Source organism: Fundulus heteroclitus, chromosome 6 (assembly GCF_011125445.2).
Source record: "Fundulus heteroclitus isolate FHET01 chromosome 6, MU-UCD_Fhet_4.1, whole genome shotgun sequence".
Taxonomy (NCBI): domain Eukaryota; kingdom Metazoa; phylum Chordata; class Actinopteri; order Cyprinodontiformes; family Fundulidae; genus Fundulus; species Fundulus heteroclitus.
In genome coordinates, this window is record NC_046366.1 from 25,602,469 (window position 1) to 25,626,052 (window position 23,584).

At 38.6% G+C, this 23,584-nt stretch overlaps 2 protein-coding genes and 1 long non-coding RNA gene across 3 annotated transcripts; all 3 read right to left on the reverse strand.

Annotated features, from left to right (window-relative positions):
- Positions 1–1,279: 1,279 nt before the first annotated feature.
- On the reverse strand, positions 1,280–14,241 carry cib3 (calcium and integrin binding family member 3). The gene is made up of 6 exons (XM_036138426.1): positions 13,864–14,241; positions 12,433–12,467; positions 11,580–11,691; positions 5,592–5,739; positions 3,433–3,628; positions 1,280–2,124 (listed from the first exon to the last, which is right to left on the reverse strand). The coding sequence occupies exons 1-6, from the start codon at positions 14,089–14,091 to the stop codon at positions 2,103–2,105; spliced, it is 741 nt and encodes a 246-aa protein (XP_035994319.1). The 5' UTR covers positions 14,092–14,241; the 3' UTR covers positions 1,280–2,102.
- Positions 8,093–9,692, reverse strand: LOC118563472. The gene is made up of 3 exons (XR_004931240.1): positions 9,406–9,692; positions 8,323–8,360; positions 8,093–8,180 (listed from the first exon to the last, which is right to left on the reverse strand). It is a non-coding gene; the product is annotated as an uncharacterized LOC118563472 (long non-coding RNA).
- A 3,388-nt stretch (positions 14,242–17,629) lies between the features above and the next one.
- admp (anti-dorsalizing morphogenic protein) lies at positions 17,630–23,010 on the reverse strand. The gene is made up of 5 exons (XM_012869475.3): positions 22,375–23,010; positions 22,135–22,271; positions 20,434–20,556; positions 20,157–20,346; positions 17,630–18,213 (listed from the first exon to the last, which is right to left on the reverse strand). Exons 1-5 carry the CDS (start codon positions 22,667–22,669, stop codon positions 17,789–17,791), a joined length of 1,170 nt encoding a protein of 389 aa, XP_012724929.1. The 5' UTR covers positions 22,670–23,010; the 3' UTR covers positions 17,630–17,788.
- Between the last annotated feature and the right edge of the window lie 574 nt (positions 23,011–23,584).

Genomic DNA, 23,584 nt, shown 5'->3' on the forward strand with positions numbered 1-23,584 from the left:
TGAGGTTCCCGAAGTCTGTGGAAGAGGAACGTTCCCACACGCTTAACAGTGGGCAAGAGGTGCTTTTCAACATTTTCTTTTGTTCCACACAGGGAAAAGTTTTTCATTTAAATTCCTTGTAGTATTTTTTCCAGGTCTGGATAACGACGGACAGTCGGAGGAGGGGGGGAAACATTTGCATTGGCCTGAAGATGGGTTTGTGTGGAGACCAAAACATGCCGATCCCCTCAGCCGCTCTATAAACGTGCTGACGTTAATGGTTGGATATCTCTGGGCTGTTCAGTGAAACTATTCCACTATCTTACACATCTTTCTCTGGGTTGTCTCTAGATAGCAATCAAAACGACGACAGTTACGGTTATTAGATGGTAGGTTCACGTTAAGGTCACCCCATTTCCCCGTAGAGCTCTCCCAACACTTCACCATTAAATCGTGTTGTCCGTGTAGTGCGTGCCAAGTGATAGCTTCGCTATATAACAACACAGTGTTGATCTGTCCAGTCCTTGTATTATAAAGGCCGTGTAGTACCAGAGTTTTACAGCACCAAGTGATCCACCGTCCCCGTACTGTAATCTTTCACTCTCAAGCGTTTGCTTTCTTGTAACCTATGTAAACGGATGTAAACCCAGTATGCAGGTGTAGAATAGAGGAGTTTTAAGCTAACGCCTGCCAGTATCGTCTATAAATTCATAATGTTTGCGCTCTGCTCACGTCAAAGCAGGCTCCAGTTAAGCTCATTTCGGGGATTTTCCATGTTGTTTCGTCGTGGCCCTCACGTTCGATGGCTAGCTGGCGTTATAGGAACAGTACGCCTCTTAGCTAAACCACCGAAACACAAATTTGAGTCAGTATTTAGTTAAATCAAAGGGGGAAGTGGGTCTGAGTTAATTAAAATCTGTTACTTTTAATATATACACTCGAGTCTAAGCCTTTTTCTTTCTTACCTCATGTTTGCATTCCTATGTTAGTTTCTTCTCTGGAAACTCTGTTCCCGCATCCTCGGTGTTTAGAAAGGCATCTTAGCGGTTTCTTTTCGGATCAAAGAAAGAGAGATTTGGGACCTCATGATTTCCAGAACCATTTGTCTTAACCGTGAGTTCTCATAGCTGAGCTATGCATCGTGAATCTTGGACCTTTTTGCATATTTGTACACCCCTTCTGTTCGATTTATGTGCTTTGTTACATTCAACGTTTAGTTATTTTTATTTTATTTTTTTAATCACAGGTTGCTCATTTGAAAACTGCATGTAAAACTAAACTTCAAGCTGTTTTTTTTTTCTTTTCTTGCTTTAGCAGAGATGAAACGGCGTCGTTCTGTTTCTTGAGTAATCGAGCGGCTTAAGGTGATAACAGAACCAGAGAGAGCAGACGTTAGAGACACAATCTGTACTTTTGTTTTCTGGATGGATTGATACTTCTATTTTTTTTTCTTTAGATCCCTATAACATGTAATACAGCAAACACACATTTTTAGCAGCCATGTTTTCATTCTGTCTGGTGGGAGTTTTGAGGGGGGGGGGGAAAGTCTATAAATATCAGTGAAAAATAAATCTATATAAACTGTACTGTACTTTCTAAACCCATAAGAAATGTATCTACATACTGTAGATATGTGTACTTTTGATTTAATAAAACAAAAAAATGTTTCAGCTTCTTCCAGTGTTTTCATTGGCTGGTTTCCTGACGAGACGACCAATAGTTGACCCCGTGCTGGAGCTTTGCTGCTTTCAGGACCAATGGAGGCCCCGCTCTGCGCGGCCCACTGGGAGCCACTGGAATATTCTGTTCTTTTATATTCGGTGTAACCAAACCCTCTGAAGATACAAAACAAATCTTCTGTTTGACGGTCATGATTAATGAACCCTATCCTGATGGATTAGCTGGGCTCATGGGCCGTGGTTGGTGTTCTAGCAAAAAAAACAACCTCTGGATGTAGGTTCAGTTGAAGTTTTACTTCAGGTAAAAACATTTAAGATGCCGTAACAACAAAAAAAAGGTAAAAATAGTTTTCATAACATGTCCGCTTTTGTTAAGTTCTGCAGTATTTTCAGTCCATTCTGTCGGGCTTTTTCAAGCGATCAAAAAAGCAGCTGCTGGTTCCCTTAGATCCGTATGTGAAAGGTGCTGTAAAGAAGAAAAAAAGTTGTTTTGTAAAAACCAACCACCGTAAGATCAGTGCATTTTTACCAGGATCGTATTAGACAAACACAACGTAGTGTAGCTGTGGAGTGGAAGTTCAGATTTCTCTTTCACAAATGAGCTGTGGCGGCCGTTTGCATTTAACCAACCTGGTGTTATTCTGCACTCTGTTACATTTGCACTTCTGCAGAGTAAGTTCTTTACAACAACTAATATATTTTCAAGCCTTGGCACTAATTCTTACTTGGGTTCACTGCAAAAAGGGAACTAAAAGTAGTTAAAATCCTCTTGAAATTAGTGTATTTTTCTTTGATTCGAGCTGGTAAATCATTCTATCTGCCATGGAATAAGATTTTTGTACTTAAAATAAGAACAATTCATCTCTATCATCTTATTTCAAGTGCAGGATATCTAATTATCCTATTTCAGGGGTGGACATTCTCATTCCGTTGGCAAATAGTCTTATTTAGCTGCTCAAATCAATGAAAAATATACTAATTTATTTTTGCAGTGTTTGGTTCTGGACTTCGACTAGGCCATTCTAATCTAAGTATTTTTTTATAAATTAAATTTTACTAAATCAAGGATCTGCAACCTGCAGCTCCACAAATATCTTTATTATAGTATCTAAGTGTCATTATGATGGTAAATGCTGGTTTTACCAGTTTTTTTTATTGAATAATTGCCTTTAATTTCCACAACAGAATGACACTAAAAGTGCCATAAATAATATTTTACTTTTGGAAACAAAGTAATTTATTTTCTATCATTACCCATAAATATCAACGTCCCATAGCAGAAACTTTGTCCTCTTTTCTTTTTCTTTTACAAAAGTTTGGGATTATTTTTATTTTAAACCTTCCAAATAAACAGAAAAGGGTGGTTCTATAAAAATGACACCATACAGGATTTCCTATAGTAATTTTTTTTTTTCTTCAAAAGATCCAGTTTATTTTACCTGGACTCTGGGCACTCTAAGTCTTCTGCAGCCTCTAACTAAAGGGACTGCCATGCGTTTAGCTCCTTCCATCTTTCCATCAATTTAATTATTAGTTGCACTCAGGAGGCAATTGGTTGCATTTTTGTTGTTTTTTTACTATTATATCACTGTAATAGGAGCAGATCACAAACACTCCACACCATTTGCATTTTTGTCCCATTTTAAACACCATGTACCACATTCAACCCGCTTCACAGCGATAAACCGGTTTGTGTTGGTTTATTACCTCAAAATCAATTATAAAGCTCAATTGCGAAAATGGCCAAGAGGGAGTGAATACTTTACACAAGTACCTGAGGAAATCTGGAGCTCTGTTAATCATGTTCTGGAAGTCCTCGAGTGACAGGCGTCCGTCGTTGTCCAGGTCGGCCTCGTCGATCACCTTCTCGCACACCATCTTCACCTCGTCTTCTGTCAGCTCGTTACGGGTGAGCTTGTTCAGCGTCTTCTCCAGGTCTGACTTGCAGATGAAGTCATCGTTGTTGAAGTCTATACAGAAAAAAACAACAATACATAACAAGGATCCTTTCTCATTTTTGTGGTCCCGTGCGTTAAAATTGATCAGTTTCAGTGTCTCTGGATGCTCGTATTTGATTTTGTGACCGTTGAACTCAAAATACTCGTACTGAGTTGACGATGGCAATCAGAAATGCAAAGAAGGCCATTGTGTTGCAAAACCAGCTGACTGAATGACTCCATGTGACTTTAATTTTAAATCTAGTTTTCCAAAGAGTTCATGTGTTTTATTAAGGTTCCCAGAACCTTTGGAAGAGAAACAGCGTTAGGCAAGGCAAGGCAAATTTATTTGTACAGAACATTTTAGTACAGAGACAATGCAAAGTGCTTTACATGATTAAAATATAGGAAAATAGAACAGAATAAAAGCAAGTTGTAATAAAATGTAGAAACAAAATAGGAATATGGGAAAATAGAAACTAAAAGCAAATATTAAAAACAGTTGGATTACAAAGTTGAACTAATGATGTTTCAATAAAACTTTTTAACTAGAACAGTCACAGGTAATCCTAAACAAATGTGTTTTTAGTCTTGATTTAAAGGAACGTTTTAGCACTTTTACAGTTTTCTGGACGTTTGTTCCAGATCAGTGGAGCATAGGAACTAAATGCTGCTTCTCCGTGTTTGATCCTCCATGGTACGGATCATCCTTAATTCTTGACAAATCCACCTGTGTTTACATGCACAAAATTTCACGATCGGAATAAAATGTATTCGGATTAAATAATCGGATTGTACCGTTTATATGGGAATACAATCTGATCATAATATGCGTATATATCCTGTTGAGCTGATGTTTATTCACTAGCTTTGTACATTAATTAGATCAGATTCATAAACAAAAAACAGAAAATGTTCAGGCTGAAAATTACCAGGACATTTTCCGTTAATTAAAGTCAACTCTCAAAAACTGACCCCCCCCCCCCCCCTCCCCCCACCCCCATCACTTTTTCCTAGTAGATTTACTCACATTTCTGTTAATTCAAAACAGAAAATTTCCATATTTTTATTTATTTAATTTTTTCTCTGGCACATTTACAAGCATGTCAGTTCTTTAAAAAACAAAATATTCCTTATTTTCTTTTACAATGTTAGACATTTTAGGATTCCATAAATATATGGTCATATATATACTGTCATATATTAAATATTCTGTATTAAATACACTATAATATTAACACAATTTTGAGAAAATAAAAGATAGTATTTTTTTTTATTTTTAGTTTTCTGCAACAATAATTTAGCAGTCCATGTGTATTCTCTCGACCAGTCAACTGCGGTATTGAAAGGTGTTTGTTTCACTGTAAATGCTTTTTTTCTTAAAAATATAATAAAATCTCAGATTGTGATGACAATCTTTCTTTCTAATAAACTGCCTGATATAATTCCATCAAAATGTACATTAAAAAAGTTCTTTTGATATTTAAAAAAAAAATGTAAACATTGAAAAAATGTAAAGACCTCAGAACACTATTCCAATGTGAAACCAACTCATCCAAAGGGATAATAAAATTAAACCACTATGTTACTTATTAACGGTTTTTATTTGCAATCATTTTGCAATTTTTGTCATTTTTTAATGCCATCTTGACACATCACTTAGGGTCTTTTTAAATAACATTTGGCATTTTATAGAGCAAAAAAAGTTATTGAGTTTGAAAAATCCCGCAGTTTACATGTGCACATACAAACTGCAGGATTTTATTTATTTAGCTATTAATATATTAGAAGCGCTGCTATGTTTATGTAAATCAGTTCAGGTCAAAATAGATAAAATACATAATATAACATTTATTTATTGACTAAAAGACTCCCTTAGGATTATCTGTCTGTAAATGAATGGAAGTCTATCAATGGCTTCTTTTGCCTTTTTTTTTTTTTTTTTTTTTTTACATTGGTTGCTTTTTTCCCTCTTCTGTTTTGTGTCAAACTTTACCATAGATTTTGAACGCATAGTAGGCCTTGAGGTCCCGAGGAGCCATCTCACTGAGAACCGAGAACATGTCCAGGAAGTCGTCCAGAGTCATGTTTCCCTCTCCATCCTCAGAGAAAACCTCAGCGATCCTCTGCCGAAACGGGTTGTCCTGAGCAGAGAGACCACCAGAACTACTCATCTGGCAAACCGATAAAATGCCAAAACCCAAATACACAAACTTATTTCTTATGTCTTCATGCTACAAACAGTGCTCTGGGTTTATACACTGAAAAAAACGACTCATAAGATTTACTTAAAAAATATATTGTAAGTATTTGCACTCAAAATATTTAAGTAAAATTTAATGCTGCAATTTTAAGTAACGCTCACTTGCCAGTATCAAGTAAATTTTACTTTCCATTATACATAACAGTTGTGAAGATATTAAGTAACATTTACTTAATTACATCCAAGTTGTAAGTTAGATTTATTTAAAAAAATAAGTAGTGAACTTGCATTTTACTCAAAATTTTAAGTAAATTTTATATTCCTGTAGAATTTGCTGTTATGAAGTAATTAAGTAGATTTTATTATTTTCTTGTGCTTGACATTTACTTTGCTTCATTATGTTAATATTACTCACTAATATTAGGTAATCATTGCCAGTTTTATTTTGATAAATGTTACCAAATAAATTGAACCAATAGTCTATACAATAAACAGTTTATTTCTCAATTTTAAACAGTTTAACAAAGATGGCAAATACATTATTGTTTTAAATTGCAATCTGTCATGGGTCAGCAAGAAATTTGACAGTCTAACTGGAATAGTACTATTTAAATATGTAATAAAAGAAAAAAGTACAACCCTCTAAAACTGAGCATCAAGATTCATTACAGAAATATACTCGTATGTCACTTCAAGAATGTTTAACTTAAACAAACATGCTTAAAATAACTTCTGGTCGAGGGTCAGAACAGAAACAACCACTTACACTTTGAGCAGTGGAGTATAGATTATGTACATAATTATGTAGATGTACATTAAAAGTGCATTTTGTTGTACTGCATTAGAATTTGTGCCGAAAAAAAAGATAAGATTGGTACGACTTGTAAACAACAAATACACAGTATTACATATACACCACATCCAACACAGATCTGGTAATAGTCACTACTCAAATGTGCAATAAAAACCTTACAAACCTACACACTAAAACGGTGCAATTTCAACACTAGTCGTCCAGACTAGTTGACTTTCAGGAATGCAGTTACAACATTAATGAAACAAAATCAACACAAAAAAAATTAACAGCTTGAACTGTCTAACCTTTCTCAATGAATAATAAAATCTCCACTAGATATTTGAATAAAGGTATCTGTTATTTGGTTAAAAATATATATATACCTTATTTGGCAAAAAAATAAACATTAATGACAAGGCAATCTTCCACTAACACTAAATGGAACCCACTGCTAATTCTTGGCATTTGATGCCACATTTTCCTCCTCTAAGATGGCAAAGTCATAAATGCATGTAGGAAAGCAACTTAAACTTCAAGGTGTTTACTTTTGGGGACAGTTTAAATCCATCCAAATTTTTGGAAGACTTCAAAAGTGTAGTGCAAAGTGGGTGGGTATCACTAATCTCTATTCACTGGAGTGCTGATTTGCCTGAAAAACTGAAGTCACTGGCCGCCATCTTGCTACTCCCTACTCTCACAGAATCCCACAGGATTTGGTTGCAACAACAAGCAGTTTTCTGGCTGAGTGAAAACGTTTCACAGGTAATTCTACAGTCAGTGGATGTACTAACATTACTAAGTACTGAGAAAGTCATGTGCTGAAATATATTGCATGTTATATATACGTGTGCGTGTATATAAATAATATGCAATATATTTCAGCACATGACTTCCGCAGTACTTAATAGTTTTAGTACATAACATAAAAGTATATGGCATTTGACATTTTAAACGTTTTAAGCCTCCCCTGAACATGAGAAAATCCTCGTTATTTAATGCTGTAGAGCACATATTCCCTAGTTACTGGGGGAAAATAAGGAGTACCAATATGGCGGCTGGTGGCTTCACAGAGATGTGTACTAACAACGGCGAATCAGCAATCCAGTGAATAAATAGAGATCAGTGGAGGGTATGCCAAGTTCAGGGCATATTTCAGTCCCAGGAGGAGCGTGCAGGCTTTTGCAGTACTGTTGAATGCTGCCAAAATCTCCTGGCCTTCAAGGATGGAGACATCAACTGGATCCTCATCAGCACCGTGGAGAACATGTATTTTCAGGATATGTTTATTGACGTCACTCCAGCTGTCCTCCTGCATGTAATGCACAACAACAAAAAAGAATGTTTATTCTTTTATTCGAGAAACAAATAAAAAAGCTGCATGAATAAAGTGACTTCTTTATCAGGGAAGAAAGAACACAAGAATACATCTGTTTGACTACTTTCTTCTTAATTTGAACGTATAATGGGACATTGTGTAAAGGAGATAACATCTCCTTATGGCTGCAAATAACGGTTCCTCCTCTACCTCCTCTCCCTAGACCTCAAGTCCAACTGTCCACAAAGTCCACTGGCTCCTCCAAAGGACACTAAAAAAGAACAGACACAATTTGTGGTATTAAAACAATGTTCAAAAATATTCAGCCACAATTTTAATATTACATTTTGATAGATGAATAAGGGCAAATATAAGACAATATTCTATCATGCATACATTATTTTCCCACCTACCTGAATAATGAGGATAATGTTTTTATGTGATTTGCTTCCTGTTGATAAATAGAAAAATATTTTAATAAGACACTGCCATGCAGTGTGCAGTACTGTCAGTCACTTTAATTCATTGGCAGGCATGCATATTGACAGGCATATTTACAGTAATAACAGAAATGTACAGAAAATATATATTTAATTTATTATGAGTATTGATGGGTGGCACGAGGTGGTAGCGGTGGGCTTCGCACAGCACGACGCAGCGATGCTACTATGGAGTTATTTTGTGCCTTTGACTTGAACATGCACAAACCAATCCGAGCACGCAGTGAGAGGGGGGGGGGGGAGGAATTGAAGAAAAAAAAGGAAAAAGAAATAAACAGTTGAATATTTTAGCCTAGAAAATTTAGGCTAAAATATTCAACTGTTTATTCTTTTTCTTCAATCCCACCGTTATGTTTAGTCATTTCTGCCAAAAGCTGCAGCATTTTGATTTTAACCATCCGATTGCAGTATTTACAAGCCATACTCTGATTAGATGGAAAAAAACTGTGATTGGCTTGTCGAGTGGACAGTTTTCTTAGTGGCAAGCGAGTCGGTCCGGTCCCCCCCCCCCCCCCGCGAGTCGGTCCGGGCAAAAGTTAACGTCTCGCCCACCCCCACCCCCCCGTCCGCGCCAAACTTAACGTCCCCCCTCCCCCCCCCCCCTCGCGAGTCGGTCCGGGCAAAAGTTAACGTCTCGCCCACCCCCACCCCCCCCCGTCCGCGCAAAACTTAGCGTCTCCCCCCCCCCCCCCCCCCCCTCGCGAGTCGGTCCGGGCAAAAGTTAACTCTCGCCCCCCCGTCCGCGCCAAACTTAACGTCTCCCCCCCCCCCCCCCCCCCCTCGCGAGTCGGTCCGGGCAAAAGTGAACGTCTCGTCTCGCTCCCAGTCGAATTAAGCTAACGCTAGCTACTTCTATGTTGCCGCCAAAAGTTTTACAAAGAACAGAAACATGTTTTACGTCAGTTAATAAACTTATGAACAGTGACATATTTCACTTGAAACTACACGCAAACTTAGCTATTATCACAAATTTAAAGCAGAGTAATAATAACTTACCTGAAGAATGACTGTCGTCGGGACCACCTCTTGCTCTGTGTGTGATCTTGTAACGTCTGGACTCGGAGCAGAAGCGGTCCTGCTGTGAGCTACAGTGCGCATGCGCTTGCGACCGTTTCGAAACGCAACATTTTTGAGTAAAGTTTATGCAGTATTTGTAGGTTTATGTTCATACTACTATTAAGCATTTAAATAGTTTAAGGAAATCTAAGTAAAACTTACTCTTTCTCCAAAATTCATGTATTACTTAAAAAAAAGGTTTAATTTTACTTCTGAAATTCTAGTTCATACAGAAACTTAAAAATACAAAGTAGAAATTAAGACGAATACTGTAATAGAGTTTACTACACCAAAAAGTCAGTTTTTTCAGTGTATGGTAGACATGGCTCTCCACACCCCCCCAAAACAGGGGTGTCCAAACTTTTTGCCATGGAGGCCAATAATGTCACGTAGAAAGTACTCAGGGGCCACAAAACTAAAACCTTTATTCAATCTAAATGGCAAAAAACTTTTTCCATTTTTACCTGCTTGACAATAAACCAAACACACAAAATACTTTAATGAAAGAAGCAAATTCGTCTAATTTCTGTTGAAAAGGAATCTGTAAATCATTTTAGGTTTGAAACATAAAAATACTATTGCAGGTTCGCCTGGCAAACAAAGATGTAAACTGTTTGGGTTGATCAGTGTTTCTGTTTTGTTTTGTTTTTTGTTGTTGTTTTTTGTGTGTCTTTTCAGCAAAAAGGACAGGAATAATCTTGCTTTATTTTTACCGAGTTAAATAAATGAGTGCACCCCATTCTGCCTTTTGGTTAAACGTGTGTTGTCTTATCTACTATTAACGTCAATTAAAAGCAATAATATGGCCAATAAAAGATTTTTAAAAAGTTTTTACACCTTATATTTTACATTTTAAGAAGATTTTAATTTGTGTCTTTTTTGAAAGGCCTTGTATCAGTGGAAATTTACCAACTTTTTAAAAGTGTCTCATCTTAACCATCTGAGCTGGCAAAACCAGATATAGGCCATTTCTTGAGCTCACATTGAGGGGCCACCCAGAAGCATTCAGAGGCCACAAATGGCCCCCTGGCTGCACTTTGCTGCTCTAAAAACTGAACAAAAATCACATAATTTACAGTTCAAGACATTTCTATTTTGGAAAACCGGTTGATCTGATCGGCATCTTCTGCAGTGCTGCTAAATTAAAGGACAATTTCAGAGCTTAAAGGAGCACAGCACACGTTCCAGGATTTCTGCGTACGTCTGCCCCCAGTGGCGACAAGTTGAAATTACACCAGTGTTGCGCACGGGAGAAGAGGAAAAGCATCTGCCGCTGCTGCACAGGTCTTTTGTTTAGAAGTGTAACGTCTTCTGAGGTGAGGAAGCTATAAATATTGACGTTAACCCGTGTTCTCATGCTAATGAATCGATTACGGCAGATACTCAACAAAGTAGCCAGGTGAACAAGAGCGCGCAGCGGATCACACCCACAGACACACCTAGAGAATACGACCCGAATCACTCTCTCATGAACTGATAGAAGCAACTGTGGCAAATAGAGGATAACTCATTTTACACGGCATGTATGGGAAATAAAATAAATAATATTCAAGTTCAAAACATTCACTATGCACCTTTAAACCATCTCTAATATAATATTTCTCTATTAGTCAAAACAAATACATATATATAGATTTTTTTTTATGTTTTAAATGTATTACTTTATAAAAGGTTACTGTTTTTGACAGAACACTGTTCGTTAAAGGAGCAGGTGTGTTTTTTTTGGGTTAAATGTGCCTACGGGAGTTCCAAAGGAGGGTTTCCAGTGATAACGCCTGATTCTAAAGAGTAAAAATGATGGAAAAGGTCCCGGTTTGGAGCAAACGATTGACCCCACCGTGTTGTCCGGTTCACTCCTTTTCTAGGCGCCTGCCAGTAAACAGTAAATATATGTTAACCTCGCTGGCCTCTGCGTAAAGGGGCATATAATTGACCCCTTTTCTAACAAGTGAGCCCTCGGGGACCCAGCAGCGTTCTTCAAGTTTAAAGGAGTCGGGTAACATATAACCTTTCAATGAATTCTGTCGATTAGTTGGTCATGAATTATGGATCGGGAACAGAGGGAGAGAGCGGGTCTGCCGGGTTGTTTTTTTTTTGCGGACCAGTGGGTCTACCTTCAGCTCCGGCATGCTGCCAATCAGCTCGTATGGTAACTTCACATCTGGCTGGTTGGTGTAGTCAAGAGGAACGAGCTGTGGTGCCAAATCCCGATAGCGGTAGAACAGTCTGGGGAGATCCAACACATTCACTTTCAGTATTGAATTGCAAATTCTCTTTTAAATTAGACAGAACACATTGTTTAATAGTGGAAACCGGCCTCGGCAGGACGAGTTTAAGTGTAGTTTCCTAGTTTAGTTTTACTCTAGAAGGTTTTGTCCAGAACTGAAAAAAGAATAAAGCAGGATAACCGTAGCTACAGTGGTGATCTATTACTATGGTTATTCCTGAAAGAGAAGAGTAAGAAGTCTTTATAATAAAAACATAAAAATCATATTTATTGCAGTACACTATAATATCACAATATAACATTAACCGCAGGCCAATTGTCACAACCTTGTTCACTAACGTTGCAATTGTTTTAAAGACTTTCTTGCTGTAGACATGAGCAACGTTAGGTGAAAAGCTATTTCCTAACTCATGAAAACAATATACACCTTATTTCTTGACCGGCATGTTCTCTCATCTTTCCCATTTTAATGAGATTGTACTAATAGCCTGGGGAAACAGGATGACGCAGATTGCTAATTAGAAGTTTGCCAGCTGTCTTATTAATTTCATATATATATATATATATATATAAAGTCTGCATGAGCTGAAAAAAACTTGCCAAAAATAATAACTTAATACATTTTTTCTTTTGTCTAACATTGGATTTCATCAGTAAAAGAGTGACCATTTTGGTGACTGTTATGTATTTAAGGAAGGTTTTAATAAAAATCAAGGGTCCTGCAGGTTTTTGATGCTTACCTGAGAATTTCTTTTCTTGTGAAATATGTACAGTCCTGAAAAGACAGACAATGGTGGGAAAGTAAACTTATTACACCGAACCTTCAGTAAGGAAATCACTGTTTTCACATTGTACAATTGTGTTTTTCTTAAAGTGTTGTTAAAAAGTGGTATCCCATTGCAGGGACCTTCAGTTCTTTTCCCCTTTTGTCCTCATTCAATATTTAAGATCATCAAACCAACTTTGATGTCAAAAATTAGAACCTGAGTTAATACAGCTGCAGATTTCTATTGATGATTTCATTTATTAAGGGAAAGAGCTTCCCAACCCTACACAGGGCTGTGTGAAAATATAATTGCCGACTTCCTCAACGCCACCCTTAGGCTTGGATACTACCTGCTGTGCAGAATCAAGAAATCACCTGAGTGGAAATTGTCTGACTGATGAATTTGGGTAAACTCATCCAGGAGGTCACAGAGAACCCAGAAGAACGTTTAAAGCACTGCATGGTTCACTTGCCTCAGCTAAAGTCAGCGTTTATTACTGAACAATAATAGAGTTGGGAACAAAAAATGGCACATACAGTCATATTTAATAAATTACAATATGCATTTCTAAGAGGCTTGTCAGATTTAAAGTACTTTTTTTTTTAAAAAAACAACAACCTTTAAGCCGGTATTAAACATACTTCGCATCAAGCCCCCATGTCTGCATCGAAACTTTTTCATTGATCTGATCCAATATTCTAATCTTTTTATTAGCTGTGGGTTGGAGGGGGGGGGATCACAGTGAATAGAAATAGAAATAAAGGCATCTATATGAGCATCTATATAATGTGTTTCCATTGTTGAATTCAGTTACTGAAACAAAAGATATTTTCAATAATATTCAAATTTTTTGAATTTGACTGTAATGGAGACTTCCAAGGCCAAAACTACAGCAGATCAAAAAGGACTCACGTTTTCTAAAAAAAAAAAAAAAAAAAAAAAAAAAAAAAAAAAAGAAAAGCTCTGAATGATCCAAAAATCATTCAAATCATCAAATTTTGAAAAAATAGAAGAAGAAAAAACAAAAAGAAGAAATATGCAAATACTTAATACAGTCTGTCTCTTCATGATCCCAAGTAACTGAACTTATTTGGTTATCATCACAAGTTTATGTGAATATTATTATTTTTTAATTAAATCTATGCATTTTGAGTTTTTTTTTTTGTTTGTTTCGTTTTCTGTTAAGTTGGATAAAAAGTGCTTTCAGACGATCAGACCAAATCAAATCAACAAACACTATAAGAGAAAAATGTTGTGCACAAGAACAGCTGCACTGTATGACCATGGCTGGTATTATTTAGTCCAATAAAGCATAAAGTATGAAGAAATTTCATCTGCTTTATCATTAAGGCTACACACATGAAGGTGATGCTCCAGTTCATAGAAAACGGGACTCAGACCAACCTGATATGCGTCGAGCTGTTGCGCTGTGAAGATGGTTTGTTTGTTCCCCATGTCTGAGCTTTCAAGCTCCGAAACCACAGGTCCATCGCTGTTCCAGCGCCGGGCGAAGGCTTTTTTTTTTTTTATTAGGGCGGCCCAGTCAGATATGAAATACCGGGACAAAAGGAGGCCAGAGCCAAAGAGGAGATCGGGTGTCGGGCCGCAGCCGGGCCCTTTGCTTGCCACCATAATGGCAGCATTTCATCGTTTGCTCCATTGTGAATAGCAGCTCCTCTGATAATGAATGAGGGCTGTCGTCCAGCATCATGCCAAGTGGTTTCAACCCCCTTTGGTGCCACTCTATGGCCAACGCCTCGCTCGCTGCTCGGGTTACATTCCTCACAGAAAAGGTTTTGTAGTGCACTGAAGGAAACTTTGAGGGTTCATGTTTGTTTCAGCTGCAAACCCGCAAGATACGTGTGTATATATATATACAGTAACTATGCAGTTCTGTACCGCTTAAACTTTCTCACATTACTTCCAACTTCTATGTATTTTACAGTGATTTTATAGGATAGACCAAGTAGAAGAGAATAATTTTTTTATATATATACAAACAACAGTCAGAAAAGCTTCTTGCACGTCTATATTGTTCTGTATATTCACCTTTTCCACCTGAGCTGTGGATCTCACCAACTCCTCCAGGGCCTTTTGGCTGTTTCTCCAATTAACCCGGTGAGTTCAGGGGAGCGGCCTGGCTTGTGCCATGCTGTTCACATTTTCAAATGAACACATGGATTAAGGCAGTGCTCTGAATATGTTGAAAGCTGGGGAATTGGTTTGTAACCATTTCAACTCTTATATTCCTGATATTTGTGCTGTTTTTCTGTGACTTTCTGCTGCCATTTAATTAGTGATGCTCTCACGACCTATGGGCCACAAGAGTTAGGGAGTTTGCCCTGCAACCGGCCCTCTCAGTTGTTGTGTCCTTGGGCAAGACACTTCACCCGCATCGCCTGCTGGCGGTGGTCAGAGTGGTCCGGTGACGCTTCTGTCAGTCTGAGAACAAATTACACACAGGTGGACAAGATTTACAAGTGTTGAACTGAATTTTAGATATCTCAGACTAAAGAGGGCTGGATACAAATGCACTTTAAAGATACTTTGCAAGCTGTAAGTAAAGTAATGATGAAAAAGGGAAATTGGTGCCTTCTTTCTTCTAAAACTCTCTATGAAATGTTTTATTTCTTATAACGTTTTTCAACATCTAAACAAACACAAGAGAACCACAAAGAAAAATCCATGTTTAAAGAAAAAAAATGCTTTTGCTTTATTGATCTGATCTATCACACGTGATGGAGATTTTACAGGTTTAATTTTTTTTATAGTCATACAATTGCAATGTTTTCAAGCCACACAGTGAAAAATTAAGTCCTCCAAGTTCTGGCCCCAAATGTCACTGACTCTGCCGTTCCGCTGTTTTTTAGTGGTAGCTATAAGTTATTGGCCAGTATTTTCCAAACTCGCTTTACCAATAGGAATAGGAGTGAATTTACAACCATATTTTTCATGTAACTTCAATTTGCATATAATGCAATAATGTCTTCATAAGCCATAGACCAAATTAAAAATTCAGCTAAACTGATTCCAATATTTTGTATTATATTGTAAATATATTTATTTCATAATGGTTTCAAAATTTTTTTTTGTAAAATACTAAATATTCAAAATATATTTCAGGATGAAAACAAAATGTAACAGCAGGACTTTTGGTAGGGTAACATATATGTTAATTCATGTAGGTTTTCATAATCACAGTATCTTAAATCGGCCAGACTCGAAATTTGATTATTTTTTAATTAATGTAATTTATCACAGGTCTTAAGGCCATTTGAACAAAGCTGAACAAGCCATCACAATCACGCAGGAGCGTAACAGTGCCATCTGGTGGTAGATATTAGGCAGTGCAGATACGTGGCAAACCTGTACGGTAAAAGATTTAGTAAAAAGCTTTCACATAAATTGCTCTTTAAATAAATTGTGTATTTTGTTCGGATTCTGAAAATGTTAGAATAGTTCAGTAATTTAATATTTGTACATTTCTTCATTGTAATACGGAGCCCCTAAAGGGAGATTGAAGGGAAATAAATAAATACAAATTCTGGTGCGCACCAAAAAGTTTTTTTTTTTTTTTTTTTTTTACCTTCAATGGCACTTTATGTGCTCCGTATTGTAAAAATTCTAAAAAAAAAAAATATTTGTTTTTATTAAAATCCCTAGTAGTGGAAATTTTTGTATAATGACCATTTGAATAAAAATGCTCTGGTTGCATTTACTTGAAAATGATATTCATAAAAACAAAGATTTCTTTAAAATGTTTTTTAAACCATTAAATAAATATACTCAAATTAATGACTGAATTATATTCTATTTTTTTCAGTGTGACATTATGCTACAGTTCATTTTATGGCATTTTACATATCTTTACCAGGAGTGGTGATAACGCTGGCCAATAAGCCATTCATTGATCCGAAAAATCTTAAATGTGTATGGCAAATTTTTTTTTTTGCTTAAACACTGAAGTAAAACAAAATGATGACATCAAAACAATGTAATTTGGGAAATAAAATGCACCAAAAAATGGTTCAGCTTTCTTCAACATGAAAACTGAAATATCTGTTGTATGCGCTTGTATTACTCCTTTAAGGACTCAGAGTTAAACAAGTTAGATTACCTATAAAATTGTGTTGCATGTATTAAGGACTGGCTTACCACTAAACTCTGATCATTGCCCCAGAACAGAAAGTTTCTTTGGTCAAACACCTCAGTTCTCTGTGCTCCTCATCATGGCCCAATCTAAGAAACCTTGGTGTTTGTTTTGACAAGTTGACATCCCTGGATTCCCATTCAAAACTTTTAGTTAAACATTGCTATTATCACTTGAGAAATATCTCTAAATTGAGGGCAATAATTTTCAAATCCGACCTGGAGATGTATATTCATGCTTTTATTCCCTCTCGTTTAGACAATTGTAATTCTTTTTTATTTGTTTTAACAAATCAGCAGTCACTCGTTCCCAGTTGGTCCAGAGCACTGCAGCGAGGCATTTAGCAGGAACAAACAGAAGCACTCACACCACACCGGTTTTATCCTCTTCACATTGGCTACTTGTCAAATTTAGAATTGATTTAAAATTTTTAGTTTTGACTTTTAGAGCTTATAGTGGACAGGTCCCCCAATACATCTCAAGCCTTTTAATCCATTACTCTTCTGGCCGCACTCTCCGGTCCTCAGGTCAAAACCTTCTGAAGGTCCCTAAAACCCAGTTTCAAACTCGAGGAGACCTGTGCGAATCCTTTAAAAAGCACTTTTATTTAGACAAGCGTTTACTTCAATGTACGTGTTTATTATGTTATCCTTGTAAGCTGTTCTTCTGATATTTCTATTTAGCATTTGTTACACTCTATACAGCATGTTGTGATTTTTATCTGTGAAAGATGCTATATAAATATAGTTTACTATTACTATTATTACACACTAATTTTTCCTTTTTTATACAGAAATACTGCATGAATCAGTGGATATGTGTGTGTAACCTGGTAAATGTTTTAATTCATGGGAGAAAAAATTAAATATTTGTTCAGTCATCCTAAATAAGAATTTTTCACCACAGCTCCATGTGATACATAGCTTTTTTTTTTAGACAATTTATTCTTACTTCATAAAAATAAAGAACATAAAACATAAATATACATATATACAATTTTTTTTGGTTTTCTCTTCCATCACAGTCATATATTATAATTTATGCAAATATTTACATATATTACAGTGTCATTTGTAGAGCTCAACCCATTTACTCATGAGTGAGTGGTGAAAGGGCAACAGGATGGGTAAGAGTAAAAATGAAATTTGAGTCTGAGAAGCTGTGCAGCCAGAGACTTTATCAGTGACAGCCGCAGCTTCCAGCCACCATGTCGTTATACTGCTTCAAAACCACGTTCTCGTCGTCATCAAAGTACAGCAGGTTGATGGAAAACAGCTTGTCGGGCACGCAGCACGGCGTCTCGATGCCTCGGATCAGCTTCAGGGCGTTGATGATGGACTGGACGGTGGCGTGGTTGGTCGGCCTCATGTTCTGACCCAAGGGAAAGGAGCACGACCCCTTGCAGTGATAAGCATTGTAGCCCCGGGGAGACACGATCCACCCCGACCAGCCAATCTCGTCAAAGTCCACATACAGAGGCAGGCGCTGGCAGTGCCTGGAGTGGCCTCCCTCTTCACCGTAGTCCAGGGAACGAGCAGTGCGCGAGGACTTGACTGCATTGGGGGTCTGGGGCAGGAAGGAGGAGGCAATGGCCTCATGGGAGTCTGGAAGAAAAAAAATGGTAGTTCCTTAGATTAGCAAAAGCAATCAGATATTTGTTAGGGTGTAATAACAGCCAACCTTTTTGATCACCAAATACACAATAAAAAGGAATATGAGTGATATTTAGCTATTTCAGTTACAACATTTTTCATATAGAATAATACTTTTTGAATTTAATTTCAATAATGGTTCAATTCTAGCATTCCAAAAATGTGTTTTGGGTAACAAAATTTCTGTTTTAGAGTAAAAATTTGATTTTGTGTCCAGCTTTCCCTAGTTTAGCTAGTTTCATTTAGCCACTTACGAGCTAGCAAACGGTGGTTGTCATGGAAACAATTTATGTCAGCTGCTTAGAGTAGATTAAAAAGAAACAACAACCGTTAGCTTTAGCTAGTTTAGTTTAGCCACAGGAATAATGCTAAATTCAAACCTATGAGCTAGCAAACTGTGGTTGTCATGGAAACAATTTACGTCAGCTGCTTAGAGTAAATTTAAAAAAGACAAACAAACGTTAGCTTTAGCTAATTTAGTTTAGCTACAGGAAAAATGCTAAATTTAAACCTATGAGCTAGCAAACAGTGGTTGTCATGCAAAGAATTTACTTCAGCTGCTTAGAGTAGATTTAAAAAATAACAACCTTTAGCTTTAGCTAGTTTAGCAACAGGGCTAAGGCTAAAGTGAATCTTACCAAGGCTAAAAGCACAAGGCATTTAAACTGCAGTTGTTGGGGAGACTGTTAGTCTCTTAGAATAGATTTAAAAAGTTTAAGCTTTAGCTAGATTAGCGATATTGCTGATGCTTAAAGGAGCAATAGGCGATATTTCACCACTAGCTGGTGCTTAAGCACCGTCTGTAGACCAAAAAAAAAAAACAGAGCCGCCTTTCCCTTCTCACGCGTCGCCTTCTATGGACATATTTGTAACAAAAAAACAGCTTCACCTTTCGGAGGAACATTTCAGGTGAAGAAGTAAATAACTCATAATAATTCTGTTAGCCTGCGACAGACTGGCGACCTGTCCAGGGTGTACCCCGCCTCTCGCCCAGTGAACGCTGGAGATAGGCACCAGCAACCCCCGCGACCCCATGAGGGATTAAGCGGATCAGAAAATGGATGGATGGATGGATGGCTGGATGGATGGATGGATGGATAATTCTGTTAGCAAGAGAATATTTTGATCTGCCGGGGTGCTCTCCGCCATGTTGCTCGAACACGGCGCTACTCTGACGGTGGTATTTTATGCTAGGGAGGGGCTAGGCCCTGAGTGGCAGCTGTTCACATGCACGTACACACACGCGGATGTACACACACAGTCCGACTATGTAAATAAGAGACTGGAAAACGACGTAGAGCTGCGGTTTGACATCATACCATAGCCCATCGTTGGTGAAGATTCCCATCCAGAGAAAGCTTCCTGGATGGGAAGCAAAACGTCTTCAGCTTCGGAATAAAAATCCAGTTGTTTTATTATTTTTTTACCCTTTTTTTCTGAAAGACCATAGTCCATCTGAAATATTACTTTTAGTTCTTCACATCATTGTTTTTTAGTTCTTTCTATCTAAAAAACATTTTAATTCCGCCTATTGCTCCATTAAGTCATAATTTCTAGCAAGCTTGGTTTCTTACTGTTGATTTTTTCTAATGTGTTGTAGAACAATTATAATTGATTAATATGATGTTAACTTTCAAATATAATATGTCGTGTCAATATAAAAAAAGAATTCAAACAAACTTATTAAGTGTCTTCCAGCTGTCAAACATGCAAACATCGTTTATTGAACTATTGATTTAAATTCCCCCTAAATATGTATGTATGTGAAAATTGCTTCTCCAGTGTTTTTGTTTTATCAGTGTAGGGCACCGCAAAACACCCAGGATTGTACTACTTTACCGTCACTGGGTACTATCTGGTTTGGTAAATGGCATTAAAAGTGGTACAAATCTTACTCGTGCTGTCGAGGGCAGCAGAGCGCCGGCCGTCGTCGGTGAAGAGAACCAGCATGGGCTGTTTGCTCGGGTGATGGTGGCGCCCTGAGGCAAAGCGGATCAGTTTCAGGTCCATCTGGCTTCCTCCGAGCGTCCTAACCACCACATGGAGCCCCAGGTTGCTGCCTTCATCTGCCATCCAGGAGCGGACCTTCAGGATATCAGTTACAAGACGATTTTTATACACCGTCCAGCTTTGTCTGGGAGTCAGAGTGCTTGGGCTTTGGGAGACACTTACAGCTTGCGTGACGGTGAACACTTCCCAACCTGTTGAGTGGACCGGGACGAGTCGCGAAGACAGCAACTTCTTCGCCTGCGTGCTGTTGGTTTTGCTGCTGTCCAGCAGCTGATAAACACTGACCTGAATGATACAGAATTAAAGTAGCCACCATTAGATATGAAGCGGAGAGAAATGCGTTTCATTTTCACATCCAATCAAATGTATATGTAAACTTTGTAGCTGCTTAGGGTCCTCACTGCTTGCCTAAGGATCCCAAAAATTATTTCAAACTGGGCAAGTTTGCTAATGTACTATTTGAACCTATCCAAATAAAAACATTTATGAGTGAAAATCTAAATCCAATTTAATAGATTATATTGATTGTATGTGAATCCAGGCCACATTTCATGCACAGTGTTTACAATACCATCATTGGGTTACATACATATATAGGGTACATATAATAAATCCGTCATTACTGTACATATGTCTCCAAAAAAATGAAACTTCGTTCTCTCTACCCGATTTTTATCAGGAAACAAGATCAATCTTTTTTCAAATAAAAATTTGGAAAGTGTGGCATCTATATCTATTGAGTGCCCTTTAAGTTACTCCAATAACACAGAATAAAATCTTGTTCAACCAGTTGCTTTCAAAAGGCCCATAATTGGATGAACAGTGTCCATGTTCGTGTGTGATTTAATTTAATTCAAAATACAACTGTTCCTCAAAGGTTTTAAGAGGTTTTTTGGAGAACATTAGTGAACAAACAGCAAAAATAAACACCAAGGAACACAGCAGACAGGTCGGGTAGGACGTTGTGGAGACGTTTCATGGCAAGGCAAGTTTATTTATAAAGCACTTTTCAGCAACAAGATGATTCAAAGTGCTGTGGGCTTAGGATATACGATAAAATCCCAAGCTTTAAGCTCTGTTTCCATCATCTGGAAATGGAAAGACTGTGGCGTAGCCACAAACCACCAACAGATGCATGACCTTCCACTGAAAGTGACAGGCTGGGCAAGAAGAGCATTAATCGGAGAAGCAGTCAAAAGGCCAATGGTGGAGAAGCTGCAGAAGTCCACAGTTCAGGTGGGAGAAGCTGTTGATAGGACAACTTCTGGGTGTGCACTCCACAGATCTGGTGTGAGAGCGGCAAGAAGAATCCCATCAGATGTTCAGTTTGGAGTTTACTGAATGCATATAAGGGAGGCAGTGAATATTCAGAGGAAAATGCTCAGGTCAAATGAGACCTACGACACTGTGTGGCAAAAAAACTGACACCCTGAACCCACTGGCCCCACTGTGAATTATGGTTGCAGCATCATCCTGTGGGATGCTTTTCTTGGCTGGGGAAGGCGAATGGAGCCAAGCAGCAGAAAGATTCAGCTTGCAGTTTGGCAACAACCTACAACATACAGCAAGCTACACTGGAAGGGCTCAGATCAAAGCATGCCTCTGTGTTATAATGGCCTAGTCAAAGTCCAGACATAAATCCAATTCAAAATCCGCGACACAATTAGAAAACTGATCTTCACAGATGCTCTTCGACCAATCCGATGGAACCGGAGCAACTTCACGAGGTGAAATGGGCAAAAAGATCTGTGTCCAGGTGTGCACAGCCTGTACAGGCCGACCACAATAGACAACACCATAAAGCGGGCCGGCTCTGCATGCAGTCATACAGATCTGATCATCCATGACGGGGAAGGCACATACCTGGCAGAAGTGGTGTCTGCTGAAAGTGAGGGGAGCCTGCGGGCGCAGCTTGAAGAGATGGAGCTCTGCGGTGAGGACCTTCTCACTTCTTGCCACCGTTGACAAGTTGAACTTGAACTCCACCTGTTCACTGCGCACTGCAACCCAGAGGGAAAAAAATCAAACAACTGTTAGAGACCAGACCTTCTGTTTCAACCTCTGCTTCTAATAATTGAAAGGATAAAAGAAAAAACATCTTACATTTGTCAAAGAAGCTGCGCACAGTATTCCCCTCCAGCAGGTAAGGATCCCTGGTCACGCCGTCCACGTCGGCCACCGTGTTGTACAGATCGAGCATGTACTGAGGAGGCTGCTTGTGCCCGTGGACAGCGGGGGGGTCCTCCATCCCGAACACCTCCAGGAGCCTCTTGATGGCGGCTGAGCGGACCTCCTCTGCCTCGCCCTCCAGGGTGAAACGATCCCCCCGGCCGCCGAGCGCAGGCCAGGCCGCGGCGGCGCGCAGCAGAGCGGCGAAAGTGAGCGCAAGCACCAACATCTTAGAGGAGCCTCGGTGCGTCGGTGTGAGCGCAGCTTGGAGCTGGAGTGACTCTGCAGACCCCCGGGGCCCCTGTCGTTTTATACGAAGCGGCCCAGTGCCCCTCTGCGGCCTCGGTAAACAGCAGTAAAGATGTTATTTGGACGCAAAATGTAAATCACCAATCAGCGAATGTAAAAGGAGGCTAATGGCGGTGCTAACAAGGCGCGACCCCCCGATTGGAGATTTTATTCAAGCCCCCATTGTCTTCGCGTCTGCCGACGAAGGCTCGGATATACGACAGTCTGCTTTTTGCTAAACGTTGGATGCTGTTCGTGCAGATGTGTGGCAGATGTGCTGCTGTTGTTGTTGGAGCTTAGGGAATGAAAAGTGGGCGAATAAATGAGGTTTTTTTGGGCAGCATGCGAGCCAGAAGTTGCGGACGTGCGCTCTGTGGGTGGCCAGCTGCGCCTAAATGAATCCATTAAGCTAAAATAAAGGCCGTATTGTTTTAGGTGGAAACCAATTACTTGGCTAAAGCCGCTGGTGTCGCTGATGACACTTGGGTCAGATTTACATGACTGCCCCACCGAGCTGCAGCTGGATGGCCACCAGGCTGAAGTTGGCGTCTGATTCGCAGCTTCAGTTTCAGGGCATACTGCTGAAAACACAGTTTATGAGCTGAGGCCACAATTAAAGACATTTTTTCTTAGTTTTGTTTTGCTTTTGCTTTTGTTTAACCTACCTCTACCTCAGAATGGGTCTTGTGTGGAATCTAAAATATTTGCACAGGACAAAGATGGACAGAATTAATGCTTACTTATGCTATGTGCTATAAAACATACTTTTGTCATTTGTGAAACCTTTTATTCACTTTGTGAACATTTTAAAAAAAGTTGACCTTACAGCTTTTTTTGGGCATCGCACAATTACACA